Below are 27,729 nucleotides of genomic sequence, written 5' to 3'. Positions count from 1 at the left end.
TTCAAAATGGCAATGGGAAATCTGAATATGGAATTAGATTTAGTTAACGCATATAGTTACCGCGGCGCAACAGGCCTACCCGCAGAGACGAAACAAGTCGTTGATGATACTATCTGCTCACAGTTGAGATAGGATAGGTCAGTGCTTCTTAATTGGGAAAGAGTTTAAAGATAGCTTGGTAGAACCCATTATTTCCCTCGGCCAATATTGCCTAAATTCGTTCCACTAGAACGGAGTTGATGGTGGTTTTGGATCCATATCTGGATCGAGTAGTTCGTCAATGTCTCGCTCGTACATCAATGGCACGATTCCTGGTTTTCTTCCTACTATTATGTCTCAGATTATCGTGTGCGAAAAGTAAGTTTATTCTTCTATGACTTCTACGTTGGATATGGTAATGATATTATAGCTAACAAAAGTCGAGCGATATGAATTAACGGTGAAATAGTTAGTGCGATGAGTCCTAACTCTAACATAAGTGTCATCGCCACCTGTGGACGTTAACGTGAATGAATGCTATCTGCAAATTGAGCTATTAGCGGGCACTGGGTGTAATGGTGGGCGCGAAAACACTGCATGGGAAAATTGGTAAATAAATAGCGCTAAATTCATATTTATGGCTATTTGCAAGATCGCGGTCGCACCAGGCGCGTTCAACGAAAATCGTCACCAACGCTCTCCGCAGATGTCTACTGTTATGCAACATTCAACTTTCGAACTTCCCAACCACTCAATCGAACGACAGCGATATTTATTGATCACACATTCAAAGCGCACGAGGACGTTACAATTTTAAGCGCGCATCGCACCAAAACAAGTACGGTGTTTCGGAAGAGAAGTCGACTTGAACGACTTTTTCACTGATCGTGTCTGTCTTGAAATTCCTACAAAGTTGACTCTGACAACGTATGTCGCGTTACCAAGAAACTGATGACCATGGAATGAGCGAAACCGCATTTTGTCGGGGGTAGGGGTCTTTGATGCCTTGTTTGCGGCTCAGAGGGCGTTTAATCGGTGCATTAATCCCAAATGCAAATCATACTGCCGATTTCGATATGCTACGCTAGGGTGTAAATATCGTTGATTTGAATAACTCGATCCATTAATATTCATGCCGGAGAGTTTACAGGTGGCGATTGTGTACTTACAGGTGGCGACTGTGTACTAAGGCCTTGCGGCCCCTCGTCGTCATCCTGGTCCGTACCGGATTTTCACTGGTGTGACAAATAAATGATTGATTGATTGATTGATTGATTGAGTTTGCTTACAATGCGTACGCTTTGTGCCCAAGTTTAGGGCCTAAACTGACGACAAGAGTAGTGACCTAGAACGTGAATTTCAATCTAGCGATTTATCGGTCACATTCCCGTATTTCATAATAACAATTTCGAGTTCCACGGTAGACTTTTCTCCAACTTGATCGATTTTCCAAGTTTTCACAATTTATTACTTGTTTCAAATTATACTATTCTACACTACTTTACTATACTATACTTGTATAGCATGATCGAAATGTGAAAACTGACTCTTGTATGATCGATCAGTTGTTGATTGTTACCAATTATATACAACCCAGATAAAAACATATGCGCAATTTTAGATGTTCTTGAAGGACTCCCGGTTTCCATCTCGTGCAAGGTGACATTTCCACGATCTATTCGCCCACGAGGGGGAGATATTGTCCGGGTATGTAAAATATAACACATCTAGAGAAAAGCATTACACGAAACGTTGTATGGCATAACAAGAGCACGCAAATATATTTATGCGTACACGGTTGAGTCGATATTGTGTGCAACAAATGTTCAATGACACACCAATCATCACACCACAAAAAGGTGCAATCTTCGAATGTCTATTTAGCAATCACGACAGAGAGACAATATCACCCGAAGTTTATGACGATTACACTCATAAACAGGATGCAAAAATATCCCAAATCCACTTTTACTACTTTTCAAAATTGAAAATTGAAAAAAATGAGTAGTTTTACTGTTTGAATAGACGTGGAATTCGTCTAAAAACACAACCTTTTGAGTAAGAAAGCATTAAGAAGTGTAGCGTTGACTAGAAGTACTTCATTACTGATCACCTCTAGTATTCACTCCCCTGACTGATTCAAGAATGTCGGATAAATCCGAGCTATAGATTGCTATTGTCTTCCAAGTGCCAAATCATTCGAACCTCTGACACGGTATTCAACAGCACCATCAGGTGGCGACAGGCGAAAAGGAAATATTATGTTTTTGATGCGGAGAAAAACGAGACGCTTTCAGTAATATTGGTAAGCCGTAAAGAAGTATACATACAACGCATTGATACCCGGTTGGATATTATAACAATTCAATTATCTCTACAGACTTATAAACGAAAGGAGAGGCAGAGACGTATAATAATCAGAACCGAGAAACCGCTGAATATATGTCGAGTCGCACTCGAAGACCGAGTACCAAAACGTTTATCAGTTAAACCGGGCAAGGACGTTTCTTTGGCGTGTCTCGGTAAATATGCGATGTTCAAATAACATTTTCATTAAACTGCCATTGAGTATATGTGAATTTTATTTCCATCATTCAAGAATAGGTAGCAAATTATATGTATCATGTGGAAATTTATAATCATGAATGCGATGATTTTATTTAAAATAATTACTGGGTCTTCCATTTGGTCTACTATACTAGGGTTTCCAGTTTCCATGTGTCACGATGTTGTTGTTGTTGTTATTATTATTATATTCTTTATTCACAGTAAAACTGGTAGATACACACATAATCCGGGGAGCAACCTGCCCCCAAAGGAAAATGGCGAGATTGGAGTAAATTTTTAAAATTTCAGTAATACATTCAAATTGTTATTCCTATGCAATACACGGAGAAGTCAGATTACAGAATTGCAGCAGATGAAGAATTGGCAAGGGTTACAGAGCAGAGGTAGAGATGATTGAAGATGAAGAATCGAAATTACAGAAATTATGCTGTGATTCACAAGTGTAATTTTAGTCCAGTGGTGCATTCAAGGCCTTCCGAAGAATGTGCACAGTGCCCAATACTGTGATTTTCTGGATCATGTCGAATCGAACGTTACCCGGAATCTGTTGGATATGCCTCATGAGTTTTTTGCTCACGACCCCTGTAGCACCAATGACTATCGGTACAATGTTTATTTTGCATCGCCACATTTTCTCACATTCCATTTTGAGGTCTGCGTATTTGGAGTATTTTTCTGATTCTTTTTGCAGTAGGTTGTGATCAGCTGGGACAGCCAGTTCAATGAATAAGCATTCTCTTTTCTTTTTTAGTTTGACGATTATATCCGGGCGGTTGCTCCTGATTTCGCGGTCAGTTATAACTGGTACATCCCACAGAATTTTTACTTGTTCGTTTTCTGTCACTGGTGCTGGGCTGTAATCATACCAATTTTTTGTCGAAGTGGTGATGTTAAAATGTTTGCATAATTCAAGATGAATGTAGTGACCAATCCTATTGTGTCTCCATGTGTATTCGGTAGCTGCAAGTGATTGAGTTTAAACTCATTTAGCGGTGCTCGTCGCGTCAAAGACTTTTTGCACCACGGCAATTGATGTAATTGGGACATGTCTGGGATTTTGGTGTTCAGATCTGCGTTCATCATCCACCTAATATTTTTATATAGATCGGCACATTTTCCAGACATTTTCATAGGTCGCTAACATTTGCACAGGGATATCTAAAACTAGGTAGTTATAGAAAGCCATGCATTCTCAGCGCATAATAACCGTCTGCTTTCAATTTGTCGGTAATTTATTTGTCACGTCCTAATGTGCATAGACTGAAATTGCATGAGGGGATAGCCTCTCCAAAGGCGTACTGTCATTGCTATTAAACGGAACAGCATGACAGCTGTGTAGAGGCCTACCTGATGTATAGTTGGCACCGCACACAAATCGATCCTTCTGCTTGGGTACATTATCGTGACAATGCTTCCACATAGTAGCTTCCATAAGTTTTACGGGACCCTGCATTCTTAAAGGGACAGTGCACTCAAAAAATGATGTGGTCTCAAATTGAAGGGCAAAACGAAAAAAAATTGGCCGCAGCCATTTGAGAGCATGATCCTATGCGATGCTTTACTGCGGACTATTTTGTCCTACAATTGTAGCCTATTTCAGAACGTGCTGTGCTCTTTTGCCTGAAAATTGAGCTACGGTTGATGGACACAAACAGACAAACTATTATATTCATATTTTCGAGATGATAAAACGGCATTCTATTTGCAGGCCCTCGTGATTCGCACCGCAGAATGGAGAAGAAATCGTTTGAAAAGATGAGCTTCGCCTTTTACAGGGATTGCATAAGGATCAGTGAAAGCGATACGGTGTTATATTCGTACGCTTCCAATTATGAAAATTACAAATTCGGCGGGATAACGGTATAGTAGTTTACAATGTACAGTAATACATTTGCACAAAGCAATGATTGCCGTAACAATAACGTATAGTGAGTATAGGGTTGCATTTAAAAGAAAAATCAATTTAAAACAAACATGTTTAAAACAAGGCCCTTATTTGAAACATGTTTTTTATTTTTGTTGTTTTTATTTGTTTTTTTAAGCCATATGACATCACGAATAATCAATTGTGACGTCATAGTGGATTGGCATTGACACTTGAAAATATAAGGTAAATATAGCTCTTTTGACGAAATATCTGCACTATTAATGTTGAGCTAACTATTTTGAGGGTTGTAACCATCCCATATCGATATATACGTCGGCTATATCGGTTGGTAATTGTTCGTAGGCTCATACAACATGTTTTTTGGAAAGTATTTACACAATTATGGCATGACTGTACAACTAAAAAAAAACAAAATTGTGGGCCTTTGTTTTAAAACACCGTTTGTTTTAAATGCAACCCTAATAGTGAGGCTTATTGTCAGTTCCATACAGCTACCCAAAATCTCTATGCAAAGAGTGAAGATAACTGTCTAGCATTCGTGTATTGGACAGCCTACTTGTCAGTTCAAGTCTTTTAGATATATCCCGTGTTCCCAACTGATATTTTCGTATATCAGGTCATGAATGCATCGCAAGCGGAAACTTCCGGACTTTATTTTTGCGCCATTTTATATAAGGAACGGCAGTACGTTTTTACGGGAATGAAACCGACAAAAGTATCTATGAAAGGTAACAATTTATTAGGGCATTGTACAGTAAACTACTGCACATCATTATATTCTTTTTGTCTTTATTTCATGGTATTGTGCAGCTGATTTACGCCAGGCCCATTTAGAAGACACCCACTTTGATTATGTAAGATATTGGGCCGCATTACTCAAATCGGCATTAAACGCGTATCCGATGTCTCAGATAAACTAAGTCAGGCCTTCTATATTATGATCATTAGCCATGGTTGTCAATGCACGTATGATAACGAGAAAGGGATGCTGCCGCTTTGTGATCGAGACAATTCCGATGATCATTCCATACCTGGTTGGTATTCCTCTCAGATTCCTCGATTCACGTTCCTACAATTCAATCAAGTCAACGCGTCTATGAAACTGTGCCTGGTGGGGATTTGATCCTGAAATGCAACGTGAAAGTCCCGGATGATCATCCACCACTCGTAAATTGGTACAGGTGCTCAAAGTTATTTCATGTGACTTTTACGCGCATGCAGCTCATATGTTGAGTAAGAAAGACCCGTAACATGTGGCTGTGCAATATTCATTCACGAGATTTGTCAGGATAGCATTACTTATATCTTAAGAATACATTGTATAATTGTATATATATCTCATACAACAAAGCATTGTATTCGTGAACTTGTGAGTAGTGTTATCATCCGTTTTTCGTGCAGGCCAATCAGAGAGCGCCACGTCATCCTAAATGCCACGCCCATTTTCATGCCCTAAGGGTACATTCATCTGCTACGTCATCTGTGCCACATCATCAAGCGCCACGTCTACAGTGCCACATCATCCACCCATTGCTATATCATCGCTGCATTGATTGCCGCATCTTGATACTTTTCCCAGATATTCCATTATGTGTATTTAGGACTAATGGCATCCCTTCATATTTTTTAAACTTGATTTTATGTGTACAAGTTACGGTATCTCGGCGTCTTATAACGTAATAATGTAAGCTGTGTCGGGTGCTGCTATAATGTTAGGAGCGAATATAGTAGAAAGTCCACGTCTGGACACCTGTAAGCAGGTGCGCATACTATCGTGGTAAAACGCATAACAGATTTCACGCAAAAGTCGATATTGCTTTGTGATGATGTTGATGTTGTTAGAATATGTATGTTCACGAAGACTACGATATCGCACGGATAAATGCAACATCACTAATTAATTACTTGAATGCGACTTGATAATAATAATCCCTAGAATAATATAAAATGCGATTTTGAGTGCAGACAGATCGCGGTTTCGATTTCCGAGGTCTCCACATTTTAAGCCTTATTATCAGCTCGCAGTAAAACCGCTACCTGTATAATGTTTGCATGTCGAGTATAAGGGTATTTAACTCAGCACTAAAATGCCAACGGACTAGCCGCAGGGGCCCGGTTCTCGTCGCTATAATTAAACGAACACCTTCGCCGCAGGTACGCGATCCCCGACCTTATAATGATAGGGACAAATTAGCCGCATGAAAGCGAGTCTAATGAATATAACGACAGACAACAAGTTAGTTGAAAAATAAAACTAATCGTGACCGATGCAAGATGGCGTGAAACTGCGCTTTCGCTCGATTCTTGTAGTGACCACATTTCATACGATTCAGTCCTTTTCATGTCACTAGAATAAGGGTGATTAAACCGACAGTGAAACGCCGCCGGCGTCTTATAACGTAGTATTGTAAGCTGCGTCGCGTGCTGCTAGAATGTTAGGAGCGAATATAGCAGAAAGTCCACGTCTGTACACCTGTAAGCAGGTGCGCATACTACCGTAGTAAAACGCATAACAGAATTCACGCAAAAGTCGATATTGCTTTGTGATGATTTTGATGTTGTTCCATACCGATTGGGAAGATAGGACTCCGAATTTCCTAATCAACTACATAATCCCTAGTAACGTAGTCAGACGCATAACGGAATTTACGCAAAATCGGTATTGCTCTGCGATAATTTTGACCACTATGTTTTGATAATGACTTGCTTCCGAGAAATAAATAACATTCATTATACGTTAGATGATACTTTTCCTTGATATTCTATTATGTGTATTTAGGGCTAATGCGACATCACTATGTTGGCGACAGGCCTGACTTGAACACACTAATTTTGCGAATTAAACTTATCGCCCAACACGGACACTCAATGAAGAGCACCCTGGAGACCCACATAAATGCTCCACAATTCTTCTGTCTCCCCGGTAGGCGGTTATATCACTCTAGACCGGGGATAACTTATCCGTCCATAGTTTTTAAACTTGATCGTATGTCTACCAGTTACGGTTTCTGCAGTCTCCACATTTTACGTCTTATTTTCACTAGACGCAAACAAGCGATTCTCAAGCATAGAAACATAACTACTTACTGGAAAATCGTTACGTAGAAGTGGGGGTTAGTCTACGAACATAACCACTTACTTACTTTGAAATCTCTACTTGTACTTGTATTCGAGCGGAATTGCGATCGATGCATTAATGACTTCAATACTCCGTATTTTAAATTATCATCGCAAAGTGCACGGATTTCCATGTTGATCAAATACGAAAAACTTTGCTTGCTATCAGAGTTAGTAACTAAGCGCATAACAGTATTTACCCAAAAAATCGGTACTCCGAAAATTTTGTAAAGTAGAGCTTTTTGGTGTTGGACTCAAGTTCCAATGAACAAGCGTTCACGTAGGTTCGAGGTCTGAATGAGTCTTTTAAAGTAGATAGAAACGAAAAAACTAACCGAAAAAATTTACGAAGTTTGGATGCGGTATATTTAGGTTTTTTAAAAATTATTCATACCCACGATTCGAAATATTGTTAACTAACTTATGTTTTCGAGATAAGATAAGCGTGGAGTGTACAAATTTCGATGTTGCGCACATACCACAAACTTTGGTTGCTTTCAGAACTGGCAACTAAATGCAAGACAGACTTTACACAAAAGTAGCTATTCTGACAATTTTATCAAGTTAATAGTTTAAAACTTATACTTGAGCACTACGAAATGTACAAGTACTTTACCTTTACACGACGTTTTTTGTAAAATGAATACTAATTTTATTTAAAAAAAAATGAATAAGAGCGAAAAATTACATTTTATCCCGGAACGCAACACGAAAAATCGTACGAATTTGTAAACTACTTATTCATGACATAATAATAATTCTACTTGTATACTTTTTCTTATTTTATAACACTTTTAGTAGTACTTAACAGCTTCAGTTTTACATAAAATTCGGAATATAAACTAATCGAAAAATTCGGTAACCAATTTCGCATAGGCTATGCATACAAATGAGGAAAGTTACATCAACGCGTGTTACTAATTGTATTATATTGCTTGTAATTCATGCAAGTTTCGAAACTTCTACACTGAGTCTTTTAAAGCAGATAGAATCGAAAAAACTAATCGAAAATATTTACGAAGTTTGGATGCGGCATATTTAGGTTTTTAAAAATTATTCATACCCATTATTCGAAATATTCTTAACTAACTTATGTTTTCGACATAAGATAAGCGTGTAGTGTACAAATTTCGATATTGCGCAAATACCACAAACTTTGCTTGCTTTCAGAGCTGGCAACTAAATGCAAGACAGACTTTACCCAAAAGTTGCTATTCTGAAATTTTTGTCAAGGTAATAGTTTAAAAACTTATACTTCAGTACTACGAAATGTACAAGTACTTTACCTTTGCGCGACGTTTTTGTAAAATGAATACTAATTTTATTGAAAAATAAAAAAGAGCGAAAAATTGCATTTTATCCCGGAAGCCCATTTCACTCAATGTATCGATGCCTACGGTACTCTACAAAATTTTCTGATTAATTCTCCCTATGTTAATTTACCATAAGAAAGACAATTTGACTCCCAAAGTCCAAAATACTTGTTCGCTTGAGTTAAGTCGCAGCGCCTGGAGTGGAATTTTATAGTTCTTGTAAAAAGTTGTTTGTTCACAATATATGTTTAAGGTAGGTCTTACACATTCATGATTTAGTCCGAGTTTGTATTTTAGTAGTATATACTAATTTACGATACCGCATTTGTAATTTGTGCAAGAGTTGTATGCGCACAATATATGTTTATCATAATTCCTACACATTCAAGATTTCGTCCTAGTTTGTGTTTTAAAAAACATTATACCGACGTCGCGACATCTTTCAAAAACAAAAACCGTGGTCAATGCTTAAGAGAGCATTTTCGCTATTTTTCATCGCCATAAGTCATTCTGGACTGCGAAAACGTATTGTACGATATAGATGAAACTTTGGAAGATATCACACTCAATTTCGTAATGTATCTAGATAACTACTTTTATTAAACTCTTACATTTCTACTAAACTTATACACCGAATCTTGTGAAGTATAATAAAAAATGAGTAATCGACTTTACCTGATATTCTCGTACTACGAAACTGAAGAATGAATAGACGCGTTTTCAAAGATTTTTCCTTACATCAAAATAACTAGAATGTGTAACTACATTAAAAAACGTTCCTAACCCTTCACATACCAGCGATAAATCGTACAAGCACAAGTTTCGAGAATCGAGTTTTTTAAATAACGTGAAGATATCACACCACAAACTGCGCTAGCCTTCAAAGTTGATAAGTAAACAAGTACTTGCACTCCATCAGAATACTAAAGTAGCTTATCGCCTATATGTAGGCCTACCTAATACTAAAGTGTTTATAATTTCAGATCGCTTCAACTTCATGACATTTTCAGTATTAAACAGAAGTATAGACTTAGAATGCTAACTTTCTTCGTAAATAGCTACTTCTAGCTTAATTTAATATATTTATCTGATATCATTGCTTTACTTAATCTCTCCAAAATGTGCATTATACAAGTCCGTCACCATCGAATCCCTCTGGCTATAACTATCTGGCAGTATAATTGCGGCAAATACTCGAGTACTAATTTTAAAGTAGCTTAGGTATCTAAATGAGCTCTAGGACATTGTGATTATGCAGCATACCAAATTTCATCACACATTTCATGATGGAACAATTTTAAAACTAACGCAGTTCTATAGCAACTTTTGCCTAAATCTGTTTTCGGTAGCGTGTACCTATACATAGTCAGCTTTAATAACGGAATTACCATGCTAATATGTGACTCTTGACCTTGAAACTTGTTACGTAGTTGTAGGAAATTGTGATTATGCAGCATACAAAATTCCGTCGCACATTTCATGATGGAACAACTTTAAAACTAACGCGGCTCTACATCGACTTTTGGCGCACATCTGTTTTGCGGGAGCGTATAGCACGTACCTATACATAGGCAACTTTAATAACGGAATTACGATGCTTAACATTGAATCCCAACTCGAAACTTGATACGTAGTTGTAGGGCATTATCGCAATGCACCATGCTAAATTTCATCACGCATCTAATGATGGAACACCTTTAAAACTAACGTAGTCGAATACCGACTTTTACGCATATCTGTTTTGCGTGAACATAGCATATACCTATACTTAGTCAATTTTAATAGCAGAATCACCATGCTAAACATTGAATTCCCACCTTGAAAGTTGGTACGCGGTTACAGGACATTACAACAATGCACCATACCAAATTCCGTCGCACATTTCATGATGGAACAACTTTAAAACTAACGCGGCTCTACATCGACTTTTTGTGTATATATGTTTTGTGGGAGCGTATAATAACACATACCCATACATAGTCAATTTTAATAACGGAAATACCATGCTTAACATTGAATCCTAACTCGAAACTTGATACGTAGTTGTAGGACATTATGGCAATGCACCATACCAAATTTCGTCACACATTTCATGATGTAACACCTTTAAAACTAACGCAGTTCTCTACAGACTTTTGCGTAAATCTGTTTTTCGGTAGCGTAGCACGTACCTATACATAGTAAGCCTTAATAACGGAAGTACCATGCTAATAATCAAATCCCCACCCTGAAACTTGGTACGCATGCAGTTGTAGGACATAATGAAAATACACCATACCAAATTTCGTCAGACATTTCATGATGTAACACCTTTAAAACCAACGCAGTTCTATACCGACTTTTGGCTAAATCTATTAGTCCGTAGCGTAGCACGTACCTATACAGTATACATAGTCAACTTTAATAACGGAATTACCATGTTGATAATCGACTCCCCACCTTGAAACTCGGTACGCAGTTGTAACACAATGCACCATGTCAAATTCGGTTACGCATTTCATGATTGAACAACTTTAAAACTAACGCAGTTCGACACCGACTTTTGCGAGAGCGTAGCATGTACCTATGCATAATCAACTTTAATAACGGAATTACCATGCTAAACATTGAATGCGCAACTTGAAAATTGGTTCACAGGTGTAGGACATTATGACAATGGAACATATCAAATTTCATCACACATTTCATGATGGAACACCTTTAAAACTAACGCAGTTCTATACCTATTTCGCGTGAATCTGTTTGCGGGAGCGTAGCACGTACCTATGCGTAGTCAACTTTAATGACGGAATTACAGATGTAATTTAGTTTCAACACTTTTACAATGATTCGTCTTGCTTCCTATAACATCCCACTCGAAGCCCTCGTTATTAGGCTATGATCTCAGCCTGAGCTATGTCTTGAAGCCTACGAGAATCTGCAAATTCTTTCGATTTATTCTGACAGTTTCAATTTAATATAAGGGAGCCGATTTCACTCAATGTATCGATGCCTACGGTACTCTACAAAATTTTCTGATCAATTCTCCCTATGTTAATTTATCATAAGAAAGATGATTTGACTCCTGAAGTACGAAATACTTGTTCGCTTGAGCTGAGCCGCAGCGCTTGGAGTGGAATTTTACGAGGTATGTGGACTCATTTCGAAGGGCTCTATGCCATAGGAGCATACTTTACGCTCCAATTCGACTCCCACACATTCCATATAGTTACTAACAGAACCATTGAGTACCAGCCTTGAAATTTTGCGTAGCACTAGATGGCATGTATACAATTTTATGACATCCGACAGTACGACGGAGACTATCAAAATATTGACAGAAGCCCTCTATTCTTTTCTGAAATAATCAAGGTTTTATCAGAACTTCCCTTCATATAAACTCCAGCAGAATCACTAATAACCTCTCAAGTTTACTCAATTTACTCTAATTTGATACTCGAGTATTTAATCCCTATTTTCCGCAAGTATGATACAGGCTATCGCTCGATACTCAACGATTCGTAATTTTGCTGGAATACAAGTACAATTAGGGATTAAAAAGTAACTAATATAGGTGGTTATGTTTCTAGATTATTTACACTTCTATACTTACCGGTTTTTCAGGAGAAACAACCTACTTTTAGGACTTTATATTTTAAAGTAGTTTGAGGTTACGTTTGTATCACTTTGACAAGTGCTATCATCAAAAACTGCTTTTGCTAAACTCTTACGCTTTCACTAAACTTCTACACTGAATCTTGTAAAGTAGATAGAAGAGGAAAACTACTATCATAGGTAAGTGAGAAGCACGCAAATTTTGATTGCATACAAATGCCACATACCGCGCTAACTTTCAGAGTTGTTAAGTATAGAAGTACTCGTACTTCTTGAGAATACCCAAGTAGGTTTTTTGCATACATGCACCAAATACTCTCAAGTCCTTATTGGAGTACATCAACTTCATGATAGCTACAGTATAAAACAGAAATAGACCTAGAGTACTAACGTTTTACTTACTCGGAAATGACTGCTTCTATCTTATTTTAAAGGATTCCTCGCTCGGAGCGAAATTTTATGGGGTTTTGGATAATATCCAAGATGTAGGCTCACTTTGAAGGGTACTTCGTAAAACTTAAATATTGCGCAGTGAGAGTTCGCAAATTCTCGAAGTATTTTTGTTATTTTTATTGCGATAAGTCATTCTGCGACGCGAAAATGCGTCGTCGGATATAGATGAAACTAGCAGCACTCATCAAGACCACTGAAAACAGTACATTTCAACATTTAGTAGCAGTAAATTTCTAGTAAAGTACAAGAAGTGATGATTTCCGAGCGAGTTAAAAAGTAAGTATTGAAGGTATAGTTTGCTCGAAAACCGTAGAACTCCGCAATAGAAGTAGATGCAATGTAAATAGTTAATCACTTCATTTAGTATAGCGCAAGCAGGCCAAACCTATACTTGAGTACTCCAAAGTGTACAAGTACTTCGCTATGTACTCCCTCCACGTAAAAAGTGACTATGGTTTAGAGTACTGTATCGGTACTTGACAGTTTCAGTTTTAGATAAAATTCAGTAAGACTTTAAATTTTAAAGTAGTTTGAGCTTACGTTTGTATCACCTTGACAAGTAACATTATCAGACATGAAAATGATATTATAACCTAATACAGAAGTTAACATACGTCAATGTGCTTCGGAATTCACGAGAAATTGCTCACTAAGAGAAGTATATTCTTGTATACACAATAGTGGAGAGAATCTTCAAAATGCAGTAAGCAGGCCGATGGGTATTCGTTGAGTTGTATAAGCATAAAAAAACATTCCCGCGCGCGTCTTAGTATTAGGTGGTGGTGGATTAGGAAGTGTTAGGTTTAGGAGCGCGCGGGAATGTTTTTTTATGCTTATACAACTCAACGAATACCCATCGGCCTGCTTACTACATTTTGAAGATTCTCTCCACTATTGTGTATACAAGAATATACTTCTCTTAGTGAGCAATTTCTCGTGAATTCCGAAGCACATTGACGTGTGTTAACTTCTGTATTAGGTTATAATATCATTTTCATGTCTGATAATGTTACTTGTCAAGGTGATACAAACGTAAGCTCAAACTACTTTAAAATTTAAAGTCTTACTGAATTTTATCTAAAACTGAAACTGTCAAGTACCGATACAGTACTCTAAACCATAGTCACTTTTTACGTGGAGGGAGTACATAGCGAAGTACTTGTACACTTTGGAGTACTCAAGTATAGGTTTGGCCTGCTTGCGCTATACTAAATGAAGTGATTAACTATTTACATTGCATCTACTTCTATTGCGGAGTTCTACGGTTTTCGAGCAAACTATACCTTCAATACTTACTTTTTAACTCGCTCGGAAATCATCACTTCTTGTACTTTACTAGAAATTTACTGCTACTAAATGTTGAAATGTACTGTTTTCAGTGGTCTTGATGAGTGCTGCTAGTTTCATCTATATCCGACGACGCATTTTCGCGTCGCAGAATGACTTATCGCAATAAAAATAACAAAAATACTTCGAGAATTTGCGAACTCTCACTGCGCAATATTTAAGTTTTACGAAGTACCCTTCAAAGTGAGCCTACATCTTGGATATTATCCAAAACCCCATAAAATTTCGCTCCGAGCGAGGAATCTTTTAAAATAAGATAGAAGCAGTCATTTCCGAGTAAGTAAAACGTTAGTACTCTAGGTCTATTTCTGTTTTATACTGTAGCTATCATGAAGTTGATGTACTCCAATAAGGACTTGAGAGTATTTGGTGCATGTAGGCAAAAAACCTACTTGGGTATTCTCAAGAAGTACGAGTACTTCTATACTTAACAACTCTGAAAGTTAGCGCGGTATGTGGCATTTGTATGCAATCAAAATTTGCGTGCTTCTCACTTACCTATGATAGTAGTTTTCCTCTTCTATCTACTTTACAAGATTCAGTGTAGAAGTTTAGTGAAAGCGTAAGAGTTTAGCAAAAGCAGTTTTTGATGATAGCACTTGTCAAAGTGATACAAACGTAACCTCAAACTACTTTAAAATATAAAGTCCTAAAAGTAGGTTGTTTCTCCTGAAAAACCGGTAAGTATAGAAGTGTAAATAATCTAGAAACATAACCACCTATATTAGTTACTTTTTAATCCCTAATTGTACTTGTAGTCCAGCAAAATTACGAATCGTTGAGTATCGAGCGATAGCCTGTATCATACTTGCGGAAAATAGGGATTAAGTACTCGAGTATCAAATTAGAGTAAATTGAGTAAACTTGAGAGGTTATTAGTGATTCTGCTGGAGTTTATATGAAGGGAAGTTCTGATAAAACCTTGATTATTTCAGAAAAGAATAGAGGGCTTCTGTCAATATTTTGATAGTCTCCGTCGTACTGTCGGATGTCATGAAATTGTATACATGCCATCTAGTGCTACGCAAAATTTCAAGGCTGGTACTCAATGGTTCTGTTAGTAACTATATGGAATGTGTGGGAGTCGAATTGGAGCGTAAAGTATGCTCCTATATGGCATAGAGCCCTTCGAAATGAGTCCACATACCTCGTAAAATTCCACTCCAAGCGCTGCGGCTCAGCTCAAGCGAACAAGTATTTCGTACTTTAGGAGTCAAATCATCTTTCTTATGATAAATTAACATAGGGAGAATTGATCAGAAAATTTTGTAGAGTACCGTAGGCATCGATACATTGAGTGAAATCGGCTCCCTTATATTAAATTGAAACTGTCAGAATAAATCGAAAGAATTTGCAGATTCTCGTAGGCTTCAAGACATAGCTCAGGCTGAGATCATAGCCTAATAACGAGGGCTTCGAGTGGGATGTTATAGGAAGCAAGACGAATCATTGTAAAAGTGTTGAAACTAAATTACATCTGTAATTCCGTCATTAAAGTTGACTACGCATAGGTACGTGCTACGCTCCCGCAAACAGATTCACGCGAAATAGGTATAGAACTGCGTTAGTTTTAAAGGTGTTCCATCATGAAATGTGTGATGAAATTTGATATGTTCCATTGTCATAATGTCCTACACCTGTGAACCAATTTTCAAGTTGCGCATTCAATGTTTAGCATGGTAATTCCGTTATTAAAGTTGATTATGCATAGGTACATGCTACGCTCTCGCAAAAGTCGGTGTCGAACTGCGTTAGTTTTAAAGTTGTTCAATCATGAAATGCGTAACCGAATTTGACATGGTGCATTGTGTTACAACTGCGTACCGAGTTTCAAGGTGGGGAGTCGATTATCAACATGGTAATTCCGTTATTAAAGTTGACTATGTATACTGTATAGGTACGTGCTACGCTACGGACTAATAGATTTAGCCAAAAGTCGGTATAGAACTGCGTTGGTTTTAAAGGTGTTACATCATGAAATGTCTGACGAAATTTGGTATGGTGTATTTTCATTATGTCCTACAACTGCATGCGTACCAAGTTTCAGGGTGGGGATTTGATTATTAGCATGGTACTTCCGTTATTAAAGCTTACTATGTATAGGTACGTGTTACGCTACCGAAAAACAGATTTACGCAAAAGTCTGTAGAGAACTGCGTTAGTTTTAAAGGTGTTACATCATGAAATGTGTGACGAAATTTGGTATGGTGCATTGCCATAATGTCCTACAACTACGTATCAAGTTTCGAGTTAGGATTCAATGTTAAGCATGGTATTTCCGTTATTAAAATTGACTATGTATGGGTATGTGTTATTATACGCTCCCACAAAACATATATACACAAAAAGTCGATGTAGAGCCGCGTTAGTTTTAAAGTTGTTCCATCATGAAATGTGCGACGGAATTTGGTATGGTGCATTGTTGTAATGTCCTGTAACCGCGTACCAACTTTCAAGGTGGGAATTCAATGTTTAGCATGGTGATTCTGCTATTAAAATTGACTAAGTATAGGTATATGCTATGTTCACGCAAAACAGATATGCGTAAAAGTCGGTATTCGACTGCGTTAGTTTTAAAGGTGTTCCATCATTAGATGCGTGATGAAATTTAGCATGGTGCATTGCGATAATGCCCTACAACTACGTATCAAGTTTCGAGTTGGGATTCAATGTTAAGCATCGTAATTCCGTTATTAAAGTTGCCTATGTATAGGTACGTGCTATACGCTCCCGCAAAACAGATGTGCGCCAAAAGTCGATGTAGAGCCGCGTTAGTTTTAAAGTTGTTCCATCATGAAATGTGCGACGGAATTTTGTATGCTGCATAATCACAATTTCCTACAACTACGTAACAAGTTTCAAGGTCAAGAGTCACATATTAGCATGGTAATTCCGTTATTAAAGCTGACTATGTATAGGTACACGCTACCGAAAACAGATTTAGGCAAAAGTTGCTATAGAACTGCGTTAGTTTTAAAATTGTTCCATCATGAAATGTGTGATGAAATTTGGTATGCTGCATAATCACAATGTCCTAGAGCTCATTTAGATACCTAAGCTACTTTAAAATTAGTACTCGAGTATTTGCCGCAATTATACTGCCAGATAGTTATAGCCAGAGGGATTCGATGGTGACGGACTTGTATAATGCACATTTTGGAGAGATTAAGTAAAGCAATGATATCAGATAAATATATTAAATTAAGCTAGAAGTAGCTATTTACGAAGAAAGTTAGCATTCTAAGTCTATACTTCTGTTTAATACTGAAAATGTCATGAAGTTGAAGCGATCTGAAATTATAAACACTTTAGTATTAGGTAGGCCTACATATAGGCGATAAGCTACTTTAGTATTCTGATGGAGTGCAAGTACTTGTTTACTTATCAACTTTGAAGGCTAGCGCAGTTTGTGGTGTGATATCTTCACGTTATTTAAAAAACTCGATTCTCGAAACTTGTGCTTGTACGATTTATCGCTGGTATGTAAAGGGTTAGGAACGTTTTTTAATGTAGTTACACATTCTAGTTATTTTGATGTAAGGAAAAATCTTTGAAAACGCGTCTATTCATTCTTCAGTTTCGTAGTACGAGAATATCAGGTAAAGTCGATTACTCATTTTTTATTATACTTCACAAGATTCGGTGTATAAGTTTAGTAGAAATGTAAGAGTTTAATAAAAGTAGTTATCTAGATACATTACGAAATTGAGTGTGATATCTTCCAAAGTTTCATCTATATCGTACAATACGTTTTCGCAGTCCAGAATGACTTATGGCGATGAAAAATAGCGAAAATGCTCTCTTAAGCATTGACCACGGTTTTTGTTTTTGAAAGATGTCGCGACGTCGGTATAATGTTTTTTAAAACACAAACTAGGACGAAATCTTGAATGTGTAGGAATTATGATAAACATATATTGTGCGCATACAACTCTTGCACAAATTACAAATGCGGTATCGTAAATTAGTATATACTACTAAAATACAAACTCGGACTAAATCATGAATGTGTAAGACCTACCTTAAACATATATTGTGAACAAACAACTTTTTACAAGAACTATAAAATTCCACTCCAGGCGCTGCGACTTAACTCAAGCGAACAAGTATTTTGGACTTTGGGAGTCAAATTGTCTTTCTTATGGTAAATTAACATAGGGAGAATTAATCAGAAAATTTTGTAGAGTACCGTAGGCATCGATACATTGAGTGAAATGGGCTTCCGGGATAAAATGCAATTTTTCGCTCTTTTTTATTTTTCAATAAAATTAGTATTCATTTTACAAAAACGTCGCGCAAAGGTAAAGTACTTGTACATTTCGTAGTACTGAAGTATAAGTTTTTAAACTATTACCTTGACAAAAATTTCAGAATAGCAACTTTTGGGTAAAGTCTGTCTTGCATTTAGTTGCCAGCTCTGAAAGCAAGCAAAGTTTGTGGTATTTGCGCAATATCGAAATTTGTACACTACACGCTTATCTTATGTCGAAAACATAAGTTAGTTAAGAATATTTCGAATAATGGGTATGAATAATTTTTAAAAACCTAAATATGCCGCATCCAAACTTCGTAAATATTTTCGATTAGTTTTTTCGATTCTATCTGCTTTAAAAGACTCAGTGTAGAAGTTTCGAAACTTGCATGAATTACAAGCAATATAATACAATTAGTAACACGCGTTGATGTAACTTTCCTCATTTGTATGCATAGCCTATGCGAAATTGGTTACCGAATTTTTCGATTAGTTTATATTCCGAATTTTATGTAAAACTGAAGCTGTTAAGTACTACTAAAAGTGTTATAAAATAAGAAAAAGTATACAAGTAGAATTATTATTATGTCATGAATAAGTAGTTTACAAATTCGTACGATTTTTCGTGTTGCGTTCCGGGATAAAATGTAATTTTTCGCTCTTATTCATTTTTTTTTAAATAAAATTAGTATTCATTTTACAAAAAACGTCGTGTAAAGGTAAAGTACTTGTACATTTCGTAGTGCTCAAGTATAAGTTTTAAACTATTAACTTGATAAAATTGTCAGAATAGCTACTTTTGTGTAAAGTCTGTCTTGCATTTAGTTGCCAGTTCTGAAAGCAACCAAAGTTTGTGGTATGTGCGCAACATCGAAATTTGTACACTCCACGCTTATCTTATCTCGAAAACATAAGTTAGTTAACAATATTTCGAATCGTGGGTATGAATAATTTTTAAAAAACCTAAATATACCGCATCCAAACTTCGTAAATTTTTTCGGTTAGTTTTTTCGTTTCTATCTACTTTAAAAGACTCATTCAGACCTCGAACCTACGTGAACGCTTGTTCATTGGAACTTGAGTCCAACACCAAAAAGCTCTACTTTACAAAATTTTCGGAGTACCGATTTTTTGGGTAAATACTGTTATGCGCTTAGTTACTAACTCTGATAGCAAGCAAAGTTTTTCGTATTTGATCAACATGGAAATCCGTGCACTTTGCGATGATAATTTAAAATACGGAGTATTGAAGTCATTAATGCATCGATCGCAATTCCGCTCGAATACAAGTACAAGTAGAGATTTCAAAGTAAGTAAGTGGTTATGTTCGTAGACTAACCCCCACTTCTACGTAACGATTTTCCAGTAAGTAGTTATGTTTCTATGCTTGAGAATCGCTTGTTTGCGTCTAGTGAAAATAAGACGTAAAATGTGGAGACTGCAGAAACCGTAACTGGTAGACATACGATCAAGTTTAAAAACTATGGACGGATAAGTTATCCCCGGTCTAGAGTGATATAACCGCCTACCGGGGAGACAGAAGAATTGTGGAGCATTTATGTGGGTCTCCAGGGTGCTCTTCATTGAGTGTCCGTGTTGGGCGATAAGTTTAATTCGCAAAATTAGTGTGTTCAAGTCAGGCCTGTCGCCAACATAGTGATGTCGCATTAGCCCTAAATACACATAATAGAATATCAAGGAAAAGTATCATCTAACGTATAATGAATGTTATTTATTTCTCGGAAGCAAGTCATTATCAAAACATAGTGGTCAAAATTATCGCAGAGCAATACCGATTTTGCGTAAATTCCGTTATGCGTCTGACTACGTTACTAGGGATTATGTAGTTGATTAGGAAATTCGGAGTCCTATCTTCCCAATCGGTATGGAACAACATCAAAATCATCACAAAGCAATATCGACTTTTGCGTGAATTCTGTTATGCGTTTTACTACGGTAGTATGCGCACCTGCTTACAGGTGTACAGACGTGGACTTTCTGCTATATTCGCTCCTAACATTCTAGCAGCACGCGACGCAGCTTACAATACTACGTTATAAGACGCCGGCGGCGTTTCACTGTCGGTTTAATCACCCTTATTCTAGTGACATGAAAAGGACTGAATCGTATGAAATGTGGTCACTACAAGAATCGAGCGAAAGCGCAGTTTCACGCCATCTTGCATCGGTCACGATTAGTTTTATTTTTCAACTAACTTGTTGTCTGTCGTTATATTCATTAGACTCGCTTTCATGCGGCTAATTTGTCCCTATCATTATAAGGTCGGGGATCGCGTACCTGCGGCGAAGGTGTTCGTTTAATTATAGCGACGAGAACCGGGCCCCTGCGGCTAGTCCGTTGGCATTTTAGTGCTGAGTTAAATACCCTTATACTCGACATGCAAACATTATACAGGTAGCGGTTTTACTGCGAGCTGATAATAAGGCTTAAAATGTGGAGACCTCGGAAATCGAAACCGCGATCTGTCTGCACTCAAAATCGCATTTTATATTATTCTAGGGATTATTATTATCAAGTCGCATTCAAGTAATTAATTAGTGATGTTGCATTTATCCGTGCGATATCGTAGTCTTCGTGAACATACATATTCTAACAACATCAACATCATCACAAAGCAATATCGACTTTTGCGTGAAATCTGTTATGCGTTTTACCACGATAGTATGCGCACCTGCTTACAGGTGTCCAGACGTGGACTTTCTACTATATTCGCTCCTAACATTATAGCAGCACCCGACACAGCTTACATTATTACGTTATAAGACGCCGAGATACCGTAACTTGTACACATAAAATCAAGTTTAAAAAATATGAAGGGATGCCATTAGTCCTAAATACACATAATGGAATATCTGGGAAAAGTATCAAGATGCGGCAATCAATGCAGCGATGATATAGCAATGGGTGGATGATGTGGCACTGTAGACGTGGCGCTTGATGATGTGGCACAGATGACGTAGCAGATGAATGTACCCTTAGGGCATGAAAATGGGCGTGGCATTTAGGATGACGTGGCGCTCTCTGATTGGCCTGCATGAAAAACGGATGATAACACTACTCTTGTGTGGAATTTTAGAGATCTAAGTTTTATCGGTAGCCCTAAACATTGATAAAATTTACGTTATGCTTTAAACCCGTGGTTCCCAACGTGGGGGATGTCACCCGCATTGGGCGATTCTGAAAAACAGGGGGATGAAAATAACGAATGGGGGTGAAAAGGAAGGAAGCGATAGCGGGGGTGAAAAGGTTGAAACGGCTATATTTAACTAGTCGGCACGAAATGCCCGTGGAAAACGGGTTGTTCTGGATCAGCCGCGAAAGTTGACTAGAAAAAAGGTAAAATCCCACCAATTATACGTGGAGATGGGTGTTTCGGGAGTCACGCCCAAAAAATGACCTTTTTTCGCCAGCGATCAGAGTTTGGTCAAATTTCCCTTTTATAAGTCCTCTTGTTCGGTTTCGAAAATATGGGGGGGGATTTGTGTCGAGCTTGATGAGGGACAATGAGTCGAAAAGGTTGTGAACCACTGCTCTAAACAAACCTATACTTGTTCGCAGAGAGAAAGAAGAAATTTGCTACAGAGACAACACTGCAAAGTGAGTATGCTTTGAATTAAAAGGTCCAAAAGATCGACCATTACCTGAATGTTATATGTATTACAGATTTGTACCAGGAAACTCGGGGTCGTGGGAAATTGAGTACAATATTAGGTGAATTTGCGTCGGGATGTCGGGATACACTAAACCGTGCTGCAGTGGCGAGATAGCGTAGTGGTGTAATCCACAGCTGCAACGCATCAATGGGTTGCGGGTTCGAGTCGACTCAAGAATTCCTACCTAAGTGTTGGAAGTTTATCTAGACTCCTTCTCGCCATCTCATCCGTGTAAGCGGTAAAAAAAGCCTAGAAGTGGGCCGTGCTACAAGTCGGCAGCTATGGAATAAAAACGAAGAAAACTGGCCTGGTGTAAATGACCATTAGGGCTGTTCAAAAATAACCTTTTTTTCCTGAATCTTGCTGGTTACGTGATTAAATCGTTAGGTTGCCTTAAAAAACGACGCACACCAAATTTGAATTCATTCCAACCAATATTCGCTTGTTTCGCACAGTTTGAAAATTTTGAATTTGTCTAAAAATGCAAAAAAAAATTGTTCAAATTTACATTTTTAGGCAAATTCAAAATTTTCAAACTGTACGAAACCAGCGAATATTGGTTGGAATGAATTCAAATTTGGTGTGCGTCGTTTTTTAAGGTAACCTAACGATCTAATCACGTAGCCAGCAAGATTCAGGAAAAAAGGTTATTTTTGAACAGCCCTAATGACCATAGTAGTCGACAAGCACCATGAACACCTCAAACAAACAAACTTAAAACCGCGCTATAAACGTCACTGAATGGGAATATCGGAATGACCGCTGTGATTCGTTTTACGTTCATCGATGATAGTTAAGAATAGCATTTAACTAAGTGTATAGAGTTACTTTGAAAAAGTAATTTCTGAATTTCGGATTTAAAAATTTTTGTCGGAATCATTGGTTACGTCATATACTGTATCGCAGTTGGCACGTCCTTGTTGAAGTCTTTCCCTCCCATCTTTCGTAGTTAAATATACATATCACGTTTTATTATGGCATATTGAGATTGTTCTGTGCTCTGTGCAATGTGCAAATTTGGAATATGTAGAGATGTTGTTGCGGTCGATTATGAAACATACAAACAATAAAAAGCCATGCTAATAGATATCTTCATGCACACTTGTAACACGGCATATACTATATAACGATTGATTCTCATCCATGTAAAACGCATCGGATTTTTGTTTTGCAGTGGCGTAGATACTGCAGATAGCGGGAATTACAGTTGCTCCGTGGCAAGCAGGGGCAGGACTGCTCTAGCATATTTCACAGTTGCCATCAAGAAGTCTGAGAAGGAACACGTGCAACCATGGCTACTAGCAGTGATAATTGGGGGTGAGACGGTTCAATTCAATCGTACTCGGTGTAGCCTACGTCTAACTCTGTTGTATTTCAGTTAGTCTGTTGATTTTCATACTAGCAATCGTAATAGTTTACCGACGGTCAACACATATCCAATATTCCATAAAGAAATACTTGAAGAAGCCAATCCAAGGTAAGTAATGAAAACAACGGTAGAGGTATTGCGCGATCGCAGTAGTATAGGCTACGCCTAGAGTGCCATTGCAATTAGTGCCCTAATGACCATTGACCAACAATGATGCGGGATGTAAGCAGAGCCAAACTTTTACGCAAATCCGTAATACCTTTCTGCAGCATAAATGCTCTGGTACAGACTTGGACAACTGGATCATTCTAGTTGTCGAATTAGAGCAAATTGCCGGTAATCTCTCTAATTTTAATGCTAGATAATTTCTGGTTTTCCAGAAAATGCTACAGGAGAACTGCGTGTAGTGTGAAGCGAGGCAAGCTTGGTGTGCAGTACAGACATACGTGTCTGTGTGTGTGTGTGTCTGTTTGTGTGTATGTGTGTATGTGTATGTGTATGTATGTGTGTGTGCGTTGTGTGTATGTGTGTATGTATGTGTGTGTATGTGTGTGTGCGTGTGATTTGATATGAACTGAAGTTGTTTTTGTTGTATTTCCTTGCAATTCGGAATTTAGCTCAATTTCCAAGTTTTTGCGAATTCAGTCATTCTAATTCCAATCTAATTTTGAGAAGTTCAACATTTTGTGTTTGTGTTTGTCTGCTCTGGTCTCCCCGAGATACGTTTGTGCGGGAAGACATTAGCTTCGTAGCGCGGGTCCTAAATTGCAACGCAACACAGAGATAATTGGCACCAGCATCCAATATAATTACTACTATTATTTCCTCTCAGTTCAGTGATGTACTCGTGGAGACGTCTCCATACACTAGATGTTAACTAAATTTCCCAAACATTGATTGGATCCAAAAGTCACAACTGCAGACAGATCATTATTTTACAGTTCCCGAAGACACATCGATTGCTTTTCTGGTTTACTCTGGCGACGTCTTCCGTGCAAGTCCAGATGAAAATCCCCTCAAAGATCTGACGGAATGGTTGTCATTACGAAATATTCGCTACACCGATCTCAACCTATTTTCTACGTCAATGAATCAAGAAGGTCGTAATATTATGATTGTTTATATATAAGAACGTGTCCGTTTTCCAATTTCAACTGTATATGCCTTCTTATGCCCAAAGCTGCTCTATTCTCGTCGTGGTGACATCTCTGTGACCATTGACCTATCAAGATTAAATTTCTGCTTAGATGAAGTTATCAATCCAAACGTAAATGATGGCAGGCATTCTGGCTGTCGGTAGCAGTGTATTTTACGAACTCCAAGAGTCATATATAAGTGTAGTCACATCGGATTACTCGGTGATAAAATGCAACACAGATATGCTGCAAATTTTGTTTCCGAATGAATACTAGCCAGCCTTCAGGATTACCGGACCACGACCAAACATCGACCTCGTACTCCGCCACATGCCACCTCATTTTGTCGCTTGCATCTTATATTCTCTGCATTATACTTTTCATTCAGTGTGCATGCCTCTTCTTTACATCGCCTAGGCTAAGGTGGGTGTCTGATCTTAAAGGCTACTCCAAGTTGTTTCGACACTTTCCTATCTTTTCCTTGTATCTCGGTCATGTGATGTTTTGAAATGATGAAAATATAAACAAAACTGATTGATTGATTGATTGATTGAGTGCTGTTATTACAGTTCCTGCACCGGAGAATATCAAAGAGGCGATAAAATCAAGCATGAGTTTGGTGATAATATTGAGCAGAGATATATTAGTGAAGAATGATATGGAGAGCTATTCAAGCTACATGGTGTGTGTATACTTGATGATGTCATCTTTTTGTCAACTAATATTTCATGTTTTACCTTGTATATAATATATGCATCATGTGTACTTTTTTGCACGCGTAAATATAGAATTTTGAATTTCACAGGGTTTTGATCATAATGTAGAGTCAACTCAAAATGTAATCTTCATTTGCACCGAAGAAATGAAGAAGGTTGTATTCGAAGACCGTATCCTTTCACTGGGTGAAGTTGACTCAACCGACCAGACAGCGACGGAAAATACAATAAGGACATTCAAAAATATCATGAAGGTATATTTTCGACAAAGTACAGAGTTCAACATCGCATCAAAACCGATTTGATACTCATTCAAATATTAATAAACCCGGATCACTATTTTAATCGATCTGCATTCAGTTAAACGTTTTTCTTCAAAGCTCGGAGGCATAGTTTTATGCACTGAAGTGCTAATTTTGTTAACAATTTACGTAAGTTATATGACAGAGCTGAGGGCGATTCAATTTGACTGTTGGTAGAAACATCAATTCACTTTTTGTTGCAGAGGAAAAACAATTTCGTCGTGTCCTGGTCGCCTAAGAAGCTGGTTCAATTCCAAAAGTCTGTTTACCTGGCGCTGCCGAAAGTTAAAATATCGAAGGTGGGTTTACTTATGTGAATCGCGATGCAAGTTGGCTAAGGCGAGTTTATTATTTACTCAACCGGATGTATGTCTTGCATGCCTGGTTGTAATGTCTTGGGTCGCGATTTTTTAGGTGAGTCGACTTGAATCGAGTCATTTTCTTAAATACGGAAAATGATTCGACTCGACTTGGGTCAATTCGTGTATTGATTCGACGTGTATTTGAGTATTAATTGCGCATGACCCGACCAGCAGGTCATATATATGACTCTAGACTCGGACGGCCAAGACAAGCATTTCATTTTAACTTCGAAGAATAGTAAACTGCAACATTATTGGTATTTCGTCTATCAGTACAGTAGGGCCAGAAACTGTTAAGAATGAGAACAATTGTCATATTATGAATGTGAGGCATTAGATATCGCCCAAGCAGAGTTGGAAAAACATGGGTGGAACATTATTGGAACTCGAAACTGAACAGTATAAACTCAGTAACTGTGACTCGGACTAGACCCGCCTCACCCCGATGTGGACTTGAGAGAGTCTTTATTTTTTATCAAACCAAATTACAAAACGAACAGGCGGCAGCAATTACGGCGTCGAAAACATGCAGCACAGTATTTGGTGTAGGATGGGGATGATCGATACGACCTTGGAGGTCAATTAGTCTGAATTGACTTGCTGATGAATCGAAAATGACTTGAGTTAAAACTGTAAGAGTATGATTGACTCGTAACTCGGTACAGCCCTGCTTGCATGATAAAAATCATTCCCTGACATTCATTAGCACCTCAATTTTTCAGTGCGGAAACGACATTATTCTCTCAAACAACGGAGCCACATCAATCGAATACCGCGAATTTACGGACTCGTCATAACCTATATTGAATGAAGAGGCTATCTCAAATAGAGCTGCCTTTTGCCTGGCGGTATCATTCCGAACCAACGCAGCTGCACGCGGTGCTACACGGATTTCTGAAGACTTTAATTGCGTTTGAAATTATCGTGTTTGTAATGTGTAGGGCCTACTACAGTGCAATTATAAAACGCTGTCCGCATATAGAAAGATACATCAAAATTGCAATGCGAGATACAGTCCAACGATGCTAAACACGACGGTGAGGATGTGGATGTGGATTGCGGGGGAGCTCGAATATGTAGTTGAGATCACGCGACTTGTCCTGGATTTATCCTTCGAATGCGCTCGAAAGCGAACGACGCCTTTGTGTGAAACTGGCGCGTCATACGTCTTCCACTCATTCGGTTCGTCGGATGTAGCATACGTCATTGCTAATCCTGGGAATTGAATATTTGCGACCAATCCGTTGTTGGTAGATCTGTAGTAAAGCAAAAATGAAAGAGTCGATCTCTCGACAAGGAATTTTAATTCAATTCGATTTCATCATTTCAATACACCACAAGACTGCGATACAATGAAAGATATAGGAAGGTGTAGAAATGTCTTGGAGTAGTCTTCCAAACCAGACACCATCCTGGCCTAAGGCGATGTTAGGCGTAGGCATGTGCAGTGCACACTGACTGAAAAGTAAAAGAAGATAATATAAAAGGACAGGTGACAAAAAAGATGGCATGTGTCGGAAGGTGATATCAATAAGCCTATGTCAGGCCGTGGTCCGGTAAACAAGAGGATTAACTAATTATTTGTATTTCAACTTGAATGTGGACATGCTCGATGACTGTCGGCTAGCCGGCGAGATACTGTTCCAAAAATCAGGTCCG

The 27,729-nt window shown here is 38.0% G+C and overlaps 2 protein-coding genes across 3 annotated transcripts in view; one reads left to right on the top strand and one right to left on the bottom strand.

Moving 5' to 3' along the window:
* On the top strand, positions 1–27,069 carry LOC145441856 (uncharacterized). Of its 2 annotated transcripts, XM_080319807.1 has the most exons (16): positions 1–357; positions 1,601–1,686; positions 2,168–2,284; positions 2,360–2,501; positions 4,256–4,407; positions 5,052–5,163; positions 5,487–5,616; positions 22,091–22,129; positions 22,196–22,243; positions 23,360–23,502; positions 23,564–23,662; positions 24,496–24,654; positions 25,260–25,372; positions 25,496–25,660; positions 25,912–26,007; positions 26,793–27,069. In XM_080319807.1, exons 1-16 carry the CDS (start codon positions 240–242, stop codon positions 26,865–26,867), a joined length of 1,794 nt encoding a protein of 597 aa, XP_080175933.1. In that variant the 5' UTR covers positions 1–239; the 3' UTR covers positions 26,868–27,069. The 2 variants fall into 2 exon arrangements, with proteins under 2 accessions (XP_080175933.1, XP_080175934.1); XM_080319808.1 differs by lacking the exons at positions 22,091–22,129; positions 22,196–22,243.
* The window catches only part of LOC145441855 (beta-hexosaminidase-like), a 30,881-nt gene continuing 30,105 nt past the window's right edge, over positions 26,954–27,729 (bottom strand). Inside the window, exon 18 of the mRNA XM_080319806.1 lies at positions 26,954–27,326. Within this exon, the coding sequence (XP_080175932.1) occupies positions 27,062–27,326 (265 nt within the window). The 3' untranslated portion in view covers positions 26,954–27,061. The remainder of the gene's footprint in view (positions 27,327–27,729) is intronic.

Source organism: Botryllus schlosseri, chromosome 6 (assembly GCF_051294905.1).
Source record: "Botryllus schlosseri isolate E-star chromosome 6, Bs_hap1, whole genome shotgun sequence".
Lineage (NCBI taxonomy): Eukaryota > Metazoa > Chordata > Ascidiacea > Stolidobranchia > Styelidae > Botryllus > Botryllus schlosseri.
The sequence above is the reverse complement of the archived record's forward strand: the minus strand, read 5'-3'. Positions and strand labels throughout refer to the sequence as shown.